The 16935-nt window shown below is 39.3% G+C and overlaps 1 protein-coding gene across 3 annotated transcripts in view; it reads right to left on the reverse strand.

Moving 5' to 3' along the window:
- Window positions 1-16935, reverse strand: part of Rps6kb1 (ribosomal protein S6 kinase B1) — a 49874-nt gene that overhangs the window by 26194 nt on the left and 6745 nt on the right. For all 3 annotated transcript variants that reach the window (XM_048367361.1, XM_048367362.1, XM_048367363.1), the window contains exons 2-4: window positions 12641-12690; window positions 10850-10970; window positions 9220-9288 (exon numbers count right to left, since the gene is read on the reverse strand). In XM_048367361.1, coding sequence (XP_048223318.1) covers window positions 9220-9288; window positions 10850-10970; window positions 12641-12690 — 240 coding nt within the window. The remainder of the gene's footprint in view (window positions 1-9219; window positions 9289-10849; window positions 10971-12640; window positions 12691-16935) is intronic.

Below are 16935 nucleotides of genomic sequence, written 5' to 3' on the forward strand. Positions count from 1 at the left end.
AACAGAGACCCACAAAGACCCACAAAGAGGCCTAGAGACCGACAAAAAAAATTCATGAGAAAAATTTAAAAGTGCAAATTAAGACTCTACAAAATAACTGGCTTGGGGCTGGGGATATGGCCTAGTGGCAAGAGTGCTTGTCTTGTATACATGAGGCCCTGGGTTCAATTCCCCAGCACCACGTGTACAGAAAATGGCCAGAAGTGGCGCTGTGGCTCAAGTGGCAGAGTGCTAGCCTTGAGCAAAAAGAAACCAGGGACAGTGCTCAGGCCCTGAGTCCAAGCCCCAGGACTGGCAAAACAAAAAAAAAAAAAAAACTGGCTTGTACTCTTCCAAAAATGTTATAGTCAATGTCATAAAGGAAAAAAAAAAGTACAAGCACAAGATCCTGAGTTTAAACCCCAGTACCAACAAAACAAAACAAAAATACAAAAAAGCTATAAATCATTTTGAGAAAAATTGGACATAGACTATGTATATTAAATATAGACTATGTATTAAAATAGTAATTTGTGTCAATGCTAATAGTATAAAATGCTTTTATCTAGCAGATATTTACTGAAGAATTTAGGAGTAAAGGTACTATATGATATTTGCAAATAATGCTCAAATCATACAACAGAAGTTAAGTAAAATTGGGCAAGTGTCTGACCTGTAATCTTACTCAGGAGTCCTAGGGGATTTTGGTTTGAAGACAGCAGACAGAAGAGTCCTTGAAACTCTTTTGCCTATTAACCAGTAAAAATTCTGGACTGGAGGTATGGCTCACATGGTACAAGAGTCATGAATGAAAATGCCAATCATGAGCATGATCACAGCCTTGAGTTCAAGTCCCAGTATTACACCAAAAAAACTAAGTAAAATTAAATATTTTATTAAACATTAGTGCAAATAGAATAGATACACACATACGTACATACACCCATATGGGAGATGCAGTGGGAGGGAGGGACAGATAAAACATGATGAAATGGTAACAATTGGTGAGCACACTATTACAACTCTGAAACATATGAAACTTTTGAAATTCTTTTTTTGTTGTTGTTGGTCAGGGCCAACAACACAGGGTCTGTGCACAGTTCCTGAGCTCTTTTGTTCAAGGCTAATGCTCTATCGCTTTGAGCCACAGCACTTCTGGTTTTCTGGTGGTTAATTGGAGATAAGAGTCTGATACACTTTCCTGTCCAGGCTGGCTTTAAAGCATGATCCTTAGATCCCAGCTTCCTAAGTGGCTAGGATTACAGGTGTGGCCACCAGTGCTTGATTTTCTTTTTGTGTGTGTGTGCTGGTCCTGGGGCTTGAACTTGGGGCATGGGTATAGTCCTTAAGCTCTTTAGTTCAAGACTGTATCACTTAAGCCACAGCTCCATTTCTGACTCTGTGTCCAGGGTGGGGTGGGGAGGTAGGTGTCTATGTGGTTAATTGGAGATAAGAGTCTCACAGACTTTTCCTGACCAGGCTGGCTTTGAACTATGATCCTCAGATATTAGCCTCCTGAATAGCTAGGATTATAGGTATAAGCCACCAGCACAGGTTTGAAATTTTATTTTTTTTTTTTGGCCAGTCCTGGGCCTTGGACTCAGGGCCTGAGCACTGTCCCTGGCTTCTTCCCGCTCAAGGCTAGCACTCTGCCACTTGAGCCACAGCGCCGCTTCTGGCCGTTTTCTGTATATGTGGTGCTGGGGAATCGAACCTAGGGCCTCGTATATCCGAGGCAGGCACTCTTGCCACTAGGCTATATCCCCAGCCCAGGTTTGAAATTTTTTAAATAAGTAATTTTGGAGGGAGTCTGAGAAGCCAGGTATTCAGAGACCAGATGAAAAAGTAGTAAAGTAGAATCATAGCAGTCAGAGGAAGTAACAAGTTGGATAAGAAATGTAAGCACTGCCTTACGTATGAAACTGTAACCCCTCTGTACTTCACTTTAACAATAAATGGAAAAAAAAAAAAAAGAATCATAGCAGTCAAAGCAACAGCATCCCAAAATGTCTTGATACAACAAAAATATAAATAAAAGATTAAGTACAAATCACTGGATTCAGCAATGGGGAAATCGTTAATACCTAGGGGCAAGAAATATGTTGAAAAAAATAGAATCACAAGTCAAAATACAGTGTGTGGAAAAAAAAGTATAAAACTTGAAAAAGAAGAGATGATAATGTGCACTCTACTCAAGTTTATGTATGAAGCAGCCTTTGAGCAAAAGCAGGTTTTGTTTCGCTAGATATGCTAGAAACATGAATATATTTAAATAAAAACAGAAGTCAGCGAAAGGTGCTACTGGTACATGCCTATAATCCCAGTACCCAGGAAGATGAGGCAAGAGAAGCCAGAACTCCAAAGCAGCCCAAAGCTAGTGAGACCCTTCCTTTAAAAAAAAAAAACACAAGGGGCTGGGGATATGGCCTAGTGGCAAGAGAGCTTGCCTCGTATACGTGAGGCCCTGGGTTCGATTCCCCAGCACCACACGTACAGAAAATGGCCAGAAGTGGCGCTGTGGCTCAAGTGGCAGAGTGCTAGCCTTGAGCAAAAGGAAGCCAGGGACAGTGCTCAGGCCCTGAGTCCAAGGCCCAGGACTGGCCAAAAAACAAAAAAGACTAGGGGAAAGCCATGTGTGTTGGTCGTGCCTATAATACCAGCAAACAGATGCCAAGACAAGTGGATCACAAGTTTGAGGCCAGCCTGGACTATATAATGAGCCCCCTCACAAACAAAATCAGGACCAAGGATGGAAAAGAGAGCTAAATTTCTAAAGGTAGAAAGGAATGAGATCCAATAAATGGAGAAGGATTCATTTCAGAAAGTAAGACTGGAGAGATCAGACAAGCAAAAATGCAAATTAATGACATTGAGGTAAAGGGCCAGAATGGGAAATTGAAAGAAATCACAGGAAGAACTGCAGTTGACTGAAGCTGAAAGAGACCAAATATTAAAATTTCTGAATAGCTGTAGTGAATGGAAAGATATATCTAGGAGATTTCAAACTATAGTTGGGGAGTACAGGGTTCAAAAAGAGTTAGGATCATCATCTGGAGTTGCAGATTATGAATTTTCCCAACAGTACTCTACAGGTTTGTGTGGTTTCTGCATTGCTCAGTAGTTGAGATACAGGAATAAAGGAGTACTGACAACTAAGCTGGTTTAAATTGACTTGCTTTAATGTATGGTCAAAGGGTCTAGCAAATGAATGATATGGCAGATCATACTGATTAGGTTGGATTCCAAAAAAAATTAAGAGGTGAAGAATTTGGCATGGAAGTAAAGGCAGATGGAGCTGGCATCATCAAAGAATTAACAAGGTATTGATGATGTCTGTGACACAAAGACAGTGAAGATACCTTGGAAGATAAGTCTTGGATATAGAGGGAAAAGACTGAATTAGGTATTCAAGTCTTCATAAATTTGAAGAAAAAAAGAAAGAAATTGGGGTAGGGGGCTGGGGATATGGCCTAGTGGCAAGAGTGCCTGCCTCATATACATGAGGCCCTGGGTTCGATTCCCCAGCACCACATATACAGAAAATGGCCAGAAGTGGCGCTGTGGCTCAAGTGGCAGAGTGCTAGCCTTGAGCAAAAAGAAGCCAGGGACAGTACTCAGGCCCTGAGTCCAAGCCCCAGGACTGGCCAAAAAAAAAAGAAATTGGGGTAGACAAACATGGGAAGTGGGAACACGAAGACTATAGGCTTATTTCTCAAAGAAGAAAAGGGTTTCACAAAGGGCATATTTCCCTTGAATGATAGAGTAAAGACTACATTTCTCTTATCACAAACCTTAGCATCTAGCATCACATCTGCCATATAAACAAATGTTTCAATGAAAGATGGAATAGAAGAAACACAGCCAGGGGCTGGGAATGCTTAGCAGTAAGTAGAGTGCATGCCTGGCATGCATGAAGCCCTGGGTTCGATTCCTCAGCACCACAGACACAAAAAAAGCCAAAAATGGTGCTGTGGCTCAAGAGGTGGAGTGCTAGGTTTGAGCAAAGAGAAGCAAAGGACAGTGCTTAGGCCCTGAGTCCCAAGCCCCAGGACGGGCCAAAAAGAACACAGCCAATCCTGTTAACCATGAACTTTTGGCCAAAGGTTTTAAAAGGTATAATGTAGGTGAATGAATACCAAGAATGAAAGCATTTGCTTCTAGAGTACATTTTTGTTGCAAAAATGTAGAATAAGGAGATGGTTGTTCGCAGTGTTTTCTTCAATATTGTACCATGAATAAATACCCAAATGGGACTATTCCCACGAGAAGCATATAATCTGGTTATGTCTAGGCAGATGTGAACAACTCACTTAAGAAAATGGGACATCAGCTTCTCCAACTTAATCTTTAAGTCTGGAAATAAGTGTATTCATTCTTCCCAAATACTTAGATCAAGGAGGGTAGTACTTTCCATCTTGAGCATAATTAAAACAGAAGCATACTTACATCTCATCTAGGGATTCAGAAATTAAAATGCACTTCACTTTTTTTCCCCTTGTCTTTTTGGTGCCAGTACTGGGGCTTGAACTTAGGGCAGAGTGCTCTTCTTAACTTTTTTTCTGCTCAAAGCTGGTGCTCTGCCACTTGAGCTATGCTTCCACTTGTGGGTTTTGGCTAGCTAATTAGACATAAGAGTCACATAAATTTTTTTGCTTGGACTAGCTTCAAACATCAGATCTCTGCCTTGTAAGTACTTAGGATTTACAGGCATGAGCCACTGGTGCCAGACTGCTTTCATTACTTTTGCTGTGAGCTTGTTTAAGGATAGCAAGGAAGAATAGGGTATCTGATCCTCTAGCCAAGCTTAGGGCAAAAATCCCAAGACTAAGAAGGAATAATAACCAAGCCAAAGAAAAGGCAAGCAGTTTAAGTCTTAGATACTTTGGCTCAAGTAGGAGGCCTGACACTTAGCAGTAATTAAGATTTCCTAATATATACTATGCCACTATCAGTGGACAAAAAACCAACATCAACTTTTTTACTAAAGCTATTTGTACCAGGAACATATTTCACTAAAGGTTTAATTGATTAATGTAAGGCAACCTTGGTATCAGATAAAAATAGATAACACATCCGAGGGAATGGATTACTTAAGAATCTTGAATAGTACTTTTAAAAAACATTTCTGGTATATACACTATTATATGGTCTTTAATTCTATATTTAACATGCTTTACAGATTTCAAAGGCCATTTAAAAAACTCAATTCTACTAGCTGAAAACAAGATAACAGACAAGAATACTATCTCACTGAAGTAGAAAATACTGAAAATATCTAGTTGGTTTCCTTAAGTCTATCACCAGAGCAAAGATAGGGTCATAGTATATGCTCCTCAATTTAAAAAAATATTTATTTATTATTATCAAATAGTTGTATAAAGAGTTACAATTTCCTAGGTTATGAGTATAGTGCTTTTTGGTCAATGTCACCTCTTCCTTTATTTATGTTTTGTGCCAGTCCTGGGGCTTGAACTCAGGGCCTAGGCACTCTACTTCTGGCTTTCTGAGAGTTAAGTGGGGATAAGAGTCTCAGACTTTTCTGCCTAGGCTAGCTTTGAACTGGGATCCTCAGAATTCAGTTTCCTGAGTAGCTAGGAATATAGGCATGAGCCACTAGCAGTAGATCTAAAATACTAGTATGCACGATAACATATACAGGCCTCAATGAGTTCACACAAAAACAAACTGACTAAAGGATGAAGTATTAGGGAAAAAATCCAAAGGCATAACTTCTTTGAAAAACTAATGTACTATTTCTCAAAATGAATACTAGGAAGTAGAAATGTCTTGTTGAGAGTGGGCAAGGAGGGGTTGGAGGGCACAGAATGGAGGAAGCAAGTGTGAGCCAATGCACTCATTATACTCAATGTACATTACATAAAAAAAATGATCTATGGGGGCTAGGAATGTAGCTTAGTAGAGTGCTTGCCTAGTATGCATGAAGCCCTGGGTTCAATTCCTCAGTAGCACATACACAGAAAAAGGTGAAAGTGGCACTGTGGCTCAAAGTGGTAGAGTGCTAATCTTGCGCAAAAGCTAACGGACAGTGCCCTGGCCCTGAGTTCAAACTCCAGGACTGGCAAAAAGAAGAACTATGGAACTTGAGAGTAGGGATGGAAGGGAGAAACTAGGAAAGAACAAAGGAAGGGGTGACACTGACCAAGAAACATTGTACTTATAACTTTACAGAACTGTAAGCCCTTTGTATAACTACTTAATAATAAAATTCCACAATAATTTTTAAAAAAGACTGCAGACTGTTTTCAGAAATCAATCCCAAACAAAACAAAAAGAAACTGAACAAAATCCATCTTTATAAAACTAAGAGACATATGAGACCATACCTCAAAAGATAAAGACAGAGTGGAGACAAATAAAGCAATGACCCATGACTTAAGAGGAGTGGAGTCAGATCACATATAAGGGCTTGGAAAGGACAAACCAGAAAGTTGATTATATATATATATAGACCCTTTGAAAGTTAAAAAATCAGAAACAAAAGTAAAAAGAAGATAGAGTAGGTATCAGACCACAGAAGGTCAAATGTAGACAGCTAAAAATCTGTATATGGAGTAGATAAACCAAAAACATTTCCATCCCCACACTAGTCCATAGAACCACCTCTTGGAGAGATGTTCTCTCTCCAGAAAAAATGAGTAAAGGCTCAAATACATAGTGAAGCATTAAAATTAAACCTTGAGGGCTGGAAATATGGCCTAGTGGTAGAGTGCTTGCCTTATATGCATGAAGCCCTGAGTTTGATTCCTCAGTACCACATATACAGAAAAAGCCAGAAGTGACGCTGTGGCTCAACTGGTAGAGTGCTAGCCTTAAGGAAAAAAAAAAAAAAAAAAGCCAGGGACAGTGCTCAAGCCCTAAGTTCAAGCCCAAGGACTGGCAGAAAAAAAAAAAATTTAAACCTTGGCTTCAGTGAAAAGTTTACAGGTGCAATTTCCATCTTCACTCTTTCATTCAGCTCCAGAATGCTTTTTTCAGACAAAGAAATGGAGACTCATTCTCAACACCAAATGATGCACCTTGGGAATGACTATAACTACTATTATGTGTAGGCTCTTGGACAACTGCTGGCTAGCATTTGACTGATCTCAAGAGTAGCCTAGGGGCTGGGAATATGGCCTAGTGGCAAGACTACTTGCCTCGAATACATGAAGCCCTAGGTTCGATTCCTCAGCACCACATATACAGAAAACGGCCAGAAGTGGTGCTGTGGCTCAAATGGCAGAGTGTTAGCCTTGAGCAAAAAGAAGCTAGGGACAGTGCTTAGGCCCTGAGTCCAAGCCCCAGGACTGGCAAAAAAAAAAAAAAAAAAGTCTGTGTGTAGGCTACTCTTTTTTTTTTTTTTTGCCAGTCCTGGGGCTTGGACTCAGGGCCTGAGTACTGTCCTGGCTTCTTTTTGCTCAAGGCTAACACTCTGCCATTTGAGCCACAGCACCACTTCTGGCCGTTTTCTGTATATGTGGTGCTGTAGAATCGAACCCAGGGCTTCATGTATGCAAGGCAAGCACTCTACCCCTAGGCCATATCCCCAGCCCTTACACACAGACTTCGAAGAAGCCTGGGTGCAAGCTATTATCCCAACACTGGGGAGGACAAGGATTGTAAATTTCTTTTTTATATTTCCTATTTACTTTGCTATATAGCAAGACTGCTAAAAAAGCATGCTCTCCATCCAAGGAGGAAAAAAAGAAGGAAGCTAAGACACAGTGGGGAATGCCTTTAATTCTAGTACTCAAGATGCTGAGGCAGGAAGATGGAAAGTTCAAGAGGCCAAAACAAGCCACCCTAAAGGTAGTAATATAAAATAATGTGGCCACTGGTGGGTCATGCCTGTAATCCTAGCTACTCAGGAGGCTGAGATCCTAGCTACTCAGGAGCCTGAGATCTGAGGATCACGGTTCAAAGCCAGCCCAGGCAGGAGAGTCCATGAGATTCTTTATCTCCAATTGGCCACCAGAAAACCGGAAGTGGTGCTTTGGTCAAAGCGATAAGAGTGCTAGCCTTGAGCAAAAGCAGCTAAGGGACAGCAACCAGGCCCTGAGTTCTAGCCCCACAACCAACAAAAAAAAAAAAAAAAAAGAAAAGAGAACAGGAACTCAGAAGACACATTTCATATACAAAAGAAAACATCAAAGAATTATAATTAAAACCCTGAAAGGGGGCTTAGGATACTGCCCAGTAGTATAGTACTTGCCTAGCATGTATGTACAGAGCTTTGGGGTCAATCCCAGTTCCATCACTCTTAACATCCACACATGCATGCACACAGTCAAGTATAAAAGTGTAATAAATGTTCAAATATGCAACACATGTGCATGTGTGTGTATATATATGCATGCATACATACGTGTGTATAGATACATATATATGAGATTTTTTAATTTTCATGCACCCTTTCTCAGGAGCTACAAGCAGATCATTACCATATCAAGGAAATAGGGCATAAGAAAGAGATAAGTATGATATCTAAAAAATAAGATCCAGTACTGAAGGAGCCAAGATTTCAGGAACTATGGTGAAGGGAAAGTCTTAAATGACCTCCATTCCTAGAGAGCTGTAAACTCAGATAAGAATGGGGGAGCAAAACGTTCCTAAAGAGAGACTTCTAGCAAAATAAATGAAACTGACAGATAATCTAATAAGTCTGACTAAAGAACATGAGACTGACAGGTGTTTTAGAGTTGTTGGAAGGTATAAGACCATAGATCCAATGAAAACAAACCAAAATGAGAGAAAAGAGAAAAAGAAGAGAGGAGTAAAAGATTAAGACCCTTAATTTTCGTAATAGGAACCCAACATATCATTCTAAAACTGCTGAATTGAGCAGTAATTGTGTATGTTTAGTACATAAAAATATGGAAACTGGACAACTAAAAGAATTAGAGGACAATTAAAATACTCTGCTTTCTATGCTCACAATGCAGAATAAAGCAGGAATAAAAATACAATATATTTCACATTCTAAGAATATAACTGTTAGAAATATTATTTTGTCTTTTTTTTGTGGTAGTACTGGAATTTATAATCAGGATGCAGGCACTCTACTACTTGTTCTATACTGCTAGTCCTTTTTTTATCTTTTATGGTGCTGGAGATTGAATCCCAGAGCTCTGGTATGCTAAGCATGCACTCTCCTAGTGAGTTACAATCATAGCCCCCAGAAACACATTTTTTTAGAATTTTATGCTAAATTTTTACAGAAATTAAGAAGGGAAGAATCACCTTTTTAAGCACCTTCATGGCAAATATTTTTCCAGTATTTGCTCCTGTTACTTTTCTTACTTGAAAAACCTAGATAAAGAAATAAGTATTTTTGTGTTATTAAAAGCCAAACTATGTAAGTCATATTGTCTTAATTCATATTTATAAAAATATATAATATGGTAGACTTCCAAGTGGTAGAGTGCTAGCCTTGAGTTGAAGAGCTCAGGGACAGTACCCAGACCCAGAGTTCAAGCCCCACAACCAACCAAAACCAAACAAACAAAAACTTATAGTCAGGGTTTCCAAAAACATAGTAACAAACTTAAAAACTATTAAATTTTTTCACATATTTCATCCAGGAAAAGAAACAGGAACAGGCTGCTACAGTACTTGTTTGACATAAAACTAATTATAGTTGACCAAAAATTACCATTTACTCGTCCCATTAAATGCACTGGGTATTAAATGTTTTCAGTCAACAGCTAAAATATTTAAGATTCAAGGTTGCGATTAAGCCAAGTGCTGGTGGCTCAACAGCCTGTAATCCCAGTTATTCAGAAGGCTGAGATCTGAAGATTGAGGATCAAAGCTATCATGGGCAGGAAAATCCGTGACTCTTTTTGTTGTTGTTGGTCATGAGGCTTGAGTTTTTTCACTAAAAGCCAGTGCTCTACCACTCTGAGTCACAGCATCACTTTCTGGTTTTCTGGTAGTTAACTGAAGGTAAGAGTCTCACGGACGTGGCTTCTAGAAGACTCTTATTTCTAACTAACTACCAAAAATAAGATCTGGAAATGTAGCTGTGGCTCAAGTGTAAAACCTCAGAGACAGTGACCAATCTGAGTGTAAGCCCCAAGAAGGGCACACACACACACAGAAGGGATTGAAGCATGATTTTAGCAGTAGAGTGCCTGCCTACCAAGCACAAAGATTGAGTTCAAATTCAAACTCTCATCACCAACAAATGCCAAATAAAAGTACATGCGTAACACATTCAGGAAGAATACAATGTGTCCTTATACTTCACAATACATTATAAATCACACATTTTTTCAGAATTAACACTAATAGTATAGTTATTAATCCTAATCAAGTTACCATTTAATTTATCTTTTGAGAGGTAATAGTGAAGTATATTTTCTTCAGTAGGACATATAAAGATGAGATCTTAAATAAAAAACCTTGAGTAAAATCAAGAAACTCCCTTTTTGTATTTTTTCACCTTCCCTATCTCTGTTTCTCTAGACACTGCAAGTCTAAGAAAATCAATTCCTATTAAGGTCTCAGGAACAGATAATTTAGTGTATATGTCTCTTGAAAGCAAGGAGTGATTTGTTGGTTTGTGTTTAAAGACAATACCTACATAAAGTACCATTTAACCGAAGGAAAGAATCAATCCTCTAATAACGAGCTTTACCTAGCACAGCTACCTATTTATTAATTCATTCAACAAATACTGACTAGATATTAGAGGTATGGTAGAAGGAAAGGAAGAAAACCCAAACTTCTTACATCTCTCAAATTATACCAAATCATGTTCAAATCCTTTGCTGATGTTAAAACAAAGACTGAAGATGACTCCTGGAACCATAGTATGAAAATCAATCTACTCAAGAAAGACAATAGCTAAATCAAAAACACTTCCTACCTTTCCATAGCCCCCTTTACCAAGTACCCGAAGTAGCTCAAAACATTCTGGTCTGATCTTTTCCGGCCCTCTGTTCACACTAGTTTCTGAGATTTCAAATTTCTCACAATGTTCCATGCCACTGGGAAGAAAAGCAAAACCAAAAGTAAATTTATAAAAAGTTAAATTCATCTTCATCAAATTAGAAAGGAGAAATGGAATCCAATTAAGAAAAAAACCACACACACACACACACACACACACACACACACACAGACATGTATCTGTACTTCTAAGGACAGGCCAATGGATTAATGATACAGCAAGTCAAAATTATGATGGATTAACCCTGGGCGCTGATGGCTCACACCTGTAACCCTAGCTACTCAGGAGGCTGAGATTTGAGGATCACAGTTGGAAGAAGTCAGCAAGGGTAGAAAAGTCCCTGTGAGATCTTCTCTCCAATTGTGGCTCAAGGTGGTAGCACTCTAGCCTTGAACAAAGGAGCTCAGGGGCAGTGCCCAGGCCCTGAGTTCAAGCCCCACAACCAACACCTACAAAATTAGGATGGATTAATACCTGCTTATCAGGGCGCTGGGAATATGGCCTAGTGGTAGAGTGCTTGCCTCTTATACCTGAAGCCCTAGGTTCAATTCCTCAGCACCATATATATGGAAAAAGCCAGAAGTAGTGCTGTGGCTTAAGTGGTAGAGTGCTAGCCTTGAGCAGAAAGAAGCCAGGGACAGTGTTCAGGCCTTGAGTTCAAGCTCCACAACTGGCAAAAAAAAAAAAAAAAAAGAAAGAAAAAAAAATATTTGCTTATCAGCTTGTTCACAGCACAGAGTATATGTATCAAACCTCCTGAAACTAATGAGATATTATCTAATATCATTTGGCAACCTGAACAAAAAGTCCAAGATCTTTTGAAAACTACCCAATTACTTAATTTTTTACTAACAAAGATCCTTTGTAATAAAATATATCTCTTTATCTTCTTGTATCTGGTTTTCTAAGTTATTGGACTGATTTATGGACTCCAAAATGGCAATTGTGTACGTCATTTAAATGATTCCTACAGTCTATATTTTAGGTCCCCTCTTATTCCAAGGTTGTTTTTTTTTGTTTTGTTTTTGTTTTTTTGGCCAGTCCTAGGCCATGAACTCAGGGCCTGAGCACTGTCCCTGGCTTCTTTTTTGCTCAAGGCTAGCACTCTGCCACTTGAGCCACAGCGCCACTTCTGGCCATTTTCTGTATATGTGGTGCTGAGGAAATGAACCCAGGGCCTCATGTATACGAGGCAAGCACTCTTGCCACTAGGCCATATTCCCAGCCCCCAAGGTTTTTTTTGAGCTAAGAATGAGTACAGAAAAAATTAATCAGTATACTCACCTAACAGAGCTGTTTAAATGATTCAAGATTGCACGAATCTATCTGAAGGGTGTATTAAAGTAAAACTAGAAGGATTTGAGAAGTTATAAAGTTTTCTAACTTAGTTTTCTATATTAAATGAATACAATTTCCTGCAGGAGCCAGTTGCTAATGCCTGCAATCCTAGCTACTCAAGAGGCTGAGACCTGACAATCTTGATTCAAAGCTAGCCAGGGCAGGAAAACCCATTAGTTTCCAATTAACCACCAAAAAGCTGGAAGGGGAGCTATGGTTCAAATAGTAGAGCATTATTCTTGAGCAAAAAGCTCAGGGACAGTGCCCAAACCCTGAGTTTAAGCCACAGGAACTGGAATACATGCATGCATACGCACACACACACACACACACACACACACACACACACACACCTGCATATAAACTTACAGTTCATATGGTCCAACTCCTCCATGGTCCATGCTTTCATTTAACTGACCCTGAAAAAGATACATTAAAGTTTCAGAAACCATTCATAAACATGAAATTTAAAAATATGTTTTGTCTCATAACTGAAAAAAATCAGCTTAAATGTTTTCTAAGCCTCAATAATAGGAACATATTGTGAACAAAATAAAGTATATATACATAAATGTGTGTATATATGATATATAATACTATAAGGGTTTTACTTTTTTTTCACTTTTAATTTTAAATGACTACAGAGACTACTCATTCAAGGTCTAAAAATAAAACCAAACAACTTCTTAAAAGTTACTTATATATTAAAAGTACATTTTGGTTGAGAATATGCCTTAGTGGTAAAGTGCTTGCCAAGTATGCATGAAGCCCTGGGTTTGACTCCTCAGTACCACATAAAAAAAGCCAGAAGTGGCTGGGAATATGGCCTAGTGGCAAGAGTGCTTGCCTTGTATACATAAAGCCCTGGGTTCAATTCCCCAGAACCACATATATATTGAAAAGGCCAGATGTGGCTCTGTGGCTCAAGTGGTAGAGTGCTAGCCTTGAGCAAAAAGAAGCCAGGGACAGTGCTCAGGCCCTGAGTCCAAGCCCCAGGACTGGCAAAAAAAAAAAAAAAAAAGCCAGAAGTGGTGCTGTGGCTCAAGTAGTGGAGTGCTAGCCTTGAGCAAAAGCAGCTCAGGGACAGTGCCCAGGCTCTGAGTTCAAGCTCAAGACGGGCACAAAAAAAAAAAAAAAAAAGAAAAAAGAAAAAAAGAAAAAGCACATTTTGTATATTTGTGTATACTATGAAAATAAAGGCACTACATTCTAAGTATTAAATCAAATTATTTACACAGTACTATTTTGATAGTTCTTATTAGGCAGACTAATATAATACTATGAATGAAAGCCTAAGATAACCACAACCCAAGATGTACAGTATACAATGTGGCTAGTGAAGGCAAAATAATAGAGCAGTTTTACCAAATAGGCATCTTGCTGGCCACACACTGACTCTGACCATAGTATGAATAGTATGAGTGACGTATTTAGCTTCTTATGTGCTAGTAACAAACAACTCAAATGAAATTAAGGTAACATTCACAATAGCATCAATAAGAGCAGCTCAGAAAAATATTAACAAAAGTGTATAGACATACTCTTATACAACATCACTGAAAAAAAATTCAAAGAAAGATCTAAATAAATGGAAAAATATTCCATTTCTACAGAAGGAATACTCATAAGCTAACACTAGTAATTAAATTAGCCTACAGATTTAACTGAATCCTGTCAAAATCTCAGGTTCCTGATTTTCAAATTTACATAGAAAAGCTAGTAATCCAAAATATCAATACAACCTTGAAAATAATGTTGGATGACTAACTCTTCCTGATGTACATGTACATAACATATGTAATACATATATAAACAAAATAGAATTAAAAACCCTGAACATTTGCGATCACTGGTGTCAATGCCAGGAATATTCAGTAGGAAAGAGATAGACTTTCAATAAAGAAACAGGATATTCACATTAAAAAGAAAAAGAATTAATTTGTAGCCCTACATATCACACACAAAAACTTAACTCAGAATGTATCAAAAAGGGCTGGGAATATGGCCTAGTGGCAAAGAGTGCGTGCCTCCTTTACATGAAGCCCTGGGTTCGATTCCCCAGCACCACATATATAGAAAACGGCCAGAAGTGGTGCTGTGGCTCAAGTGGTAGAGTGCTAGCCTTGAGCAAAAAGAAGCCAGGGACAGTGCTCCGGCCCTGAATCCAAGGCCCAGGACTGACAACAAAACAAAACAAAACCAAAAGAATGTATCAAAAAGAGGCAACTAATGGTGCCATACATCTATAATGCTAGTCTAAATCCCAGCTCACAGGCAGGATGACTACATAGCAAGTATAGAGGCAGGAAGATGGCTACATAGCAAGGGCCTTCTTGAAAAAACTAATTAAAGCCTGTCACTAGAAGCTTATGTCTGTAATCACAGCTATACTCAGGAGGCTGAGATCTGAGGACCACAGTTCAAAGCCACCCCAAACAGGAAAGACTGTGAAACTCTGATCTCCAATTAACCATCAGAAAACTGTGGTAGTACTAGCAGACCCTGAGTTCAAGCCCTGTAATCCAAGCTACTCATGAGATTGAGATTTGAGGGCTGTGGTTCAAAACCATACCAGGCAAGGAACTGTGAGACTCCTATCTCCAATTAACAGACAAAAAGTTACAAATGAAGCTGTGGTACAGTGGTAGAAAACCAGTCTTGAGCAAAACAAAACCTAAGGTACAGCACCTAGGCCCTGAGTTCAAGCACCATTAACAGAACTTAAAAGAAAACACTAACTTAGGATTTGAATAGATTTTTTTTCAAAGATATACAAATGTACAATAAACATATGAAAAATGGCCGAGTATCGGTGGCTCACACCTGTAATCTTTGCTACTCAGGAAGCTGAGATCTGAGAACCGTGGTGTTGTAGAGCTGACTCCATCTTGATAATTAGGTCAACCTGACCCCAAAATTCTGATTCTGTAAATGGCTTATTTGCTCCACCCTCTGTGCCAATCTCCTACATCTGTGCCACACTTGCTCGTTTGTTGCTTACTCTATCCCCTGTGTCAAGTCCCTACATCTGTGCTACGCTTTTACCTTTATAAACCTTGCTAAATGAAGGGTCAGGACTCTCAATCCAGAACCACTGTGTGGGTGACGGTTGTGAGTCCAAGCTCAAGCTTGTAATAAAGACTCTCGTGCGTTTGCATCAGAATCAGCTCTTTGGTGGTTTTGGGGACCCCAAATCTGGTTCAAAGCCAGCCCAGGCAGGAAAGTCTGAAACTCTCATCTCCAATTAACCAACAGAAAACCAGAAGCAGCACTATGGCTCAAAGTGGTAGAGTGCTAGCCTTGAGCTGAAGAGCTCAGGGACAGTGCCCACACCCAGAGTTCAAGCCCCATGACAAAAAAAATTTTTTAATGTATATATAATACATATACACCCTATATGAAAAATGTTCAAAATCATTATTCACTAGGAATATGCAAACCAGGGTACCCTCTCAAGATACACCACTTTGCTCACTAGGAGGGCTACAATTTTAAAAACAAAATGGAACAACAACAAAAAGTAAAGGGACTGGGAATGTGGCTTTGTAGTAAGAGTGATTGCCAAGCATTCATGGAGCCCTAGGTTCAATTCCTCAGTACCACATAAACAGGACAAGCCAGAAGTGACGCTGTGGCTCAAGTGGTAGAGTACTAGCAAAAGCTCAGGGACAATGCCCAGCCCAAGTTCAAGCCCCAGGACTGGCATAAAAACAAAACAAAACAAAACAAAACAAAAACAACTAAATTTGGCTTATTTGGAAGCATTAGAGAAAGAAGACAACAAGAAGAAGTTTGGTCAGGATATAGAAAGAGTGGAACTATCATATATTGCTAGTGTGAACATAGTGAGATTACTTCAGAAAACAGTTCAGCAGTCTCATTAAACAATTATCATATGACTCAGAAAATCTATTCCTAGGCATCTAGTAAAAAGATGAAAATATACTAGCCACACACACACACACTTCATATATATTTGTACCTACAGAAAAACCTAGGTATAACTCAAATGAAAATGAACTTAATTGGTGAATAGATAAACAAAATGCAATATAGTCATAGAATATTATTCGGCTGTAAAAATGAATGAAGTACTGATGTTACAGTATAGGTGATGCTAGGAGGGGTGCTGGTGCTCACACCTATAATCCTAATTACTCAGGGGGCTGAGACTTGGAGCACAGATCAAAGCTAGTCTGGGCAGAAAAGTCTGAGGTTCCATCTCCAGAATAACCTGCAAAAAACAAGGTTGGGGGCTGGGAATATGGCCTGGTAGTGTAATATGGAGGTCAGATCTGGCCAGCGCCATCATTGGCTGTTGAGGGGTGTCAGATTTACTCCATCTCAGATTAGTTAAAGAGAGCAGAAGCAGACTCCATCTTCACTAAGATCTCCCCCGCCCTGAGCCTCAGGGTTGGGAGTGTGCCCAGTCTGCTCGGAATCTAGGGAAGTTCTCCTTAGCTGTGATAAGATTATGTAAACTGCTGGACCACCAGAGCTGTAGAATGTTCAAGGTTAAACCTGTGCCCTCCCATGAGTAGGTGCATTTGCCTGCATCATGTGAGCCCCACCAAATCAAAGTGACAATTCTAACTACAATGATAGGTTGGTTCAAACATTTGCTATGAGGCAGATTGTAACTCCACTGGCCACCTGCGTGTGAC

This window comes from Perognathus longimembris, chromosome 17, assembly GCF_023159225.1.
Source record: "Perognathus longimembris pacificus isolate PPM17 chromosome 17, ASM2315922v1, whole genome shotgun sequence".
Taxonomy (NCBI): Eukaryota; Metazoa; Chordata; class Mammalia; order Rodentia; family Heteromyidae; genus Perognathus; species Perognathus longimembris.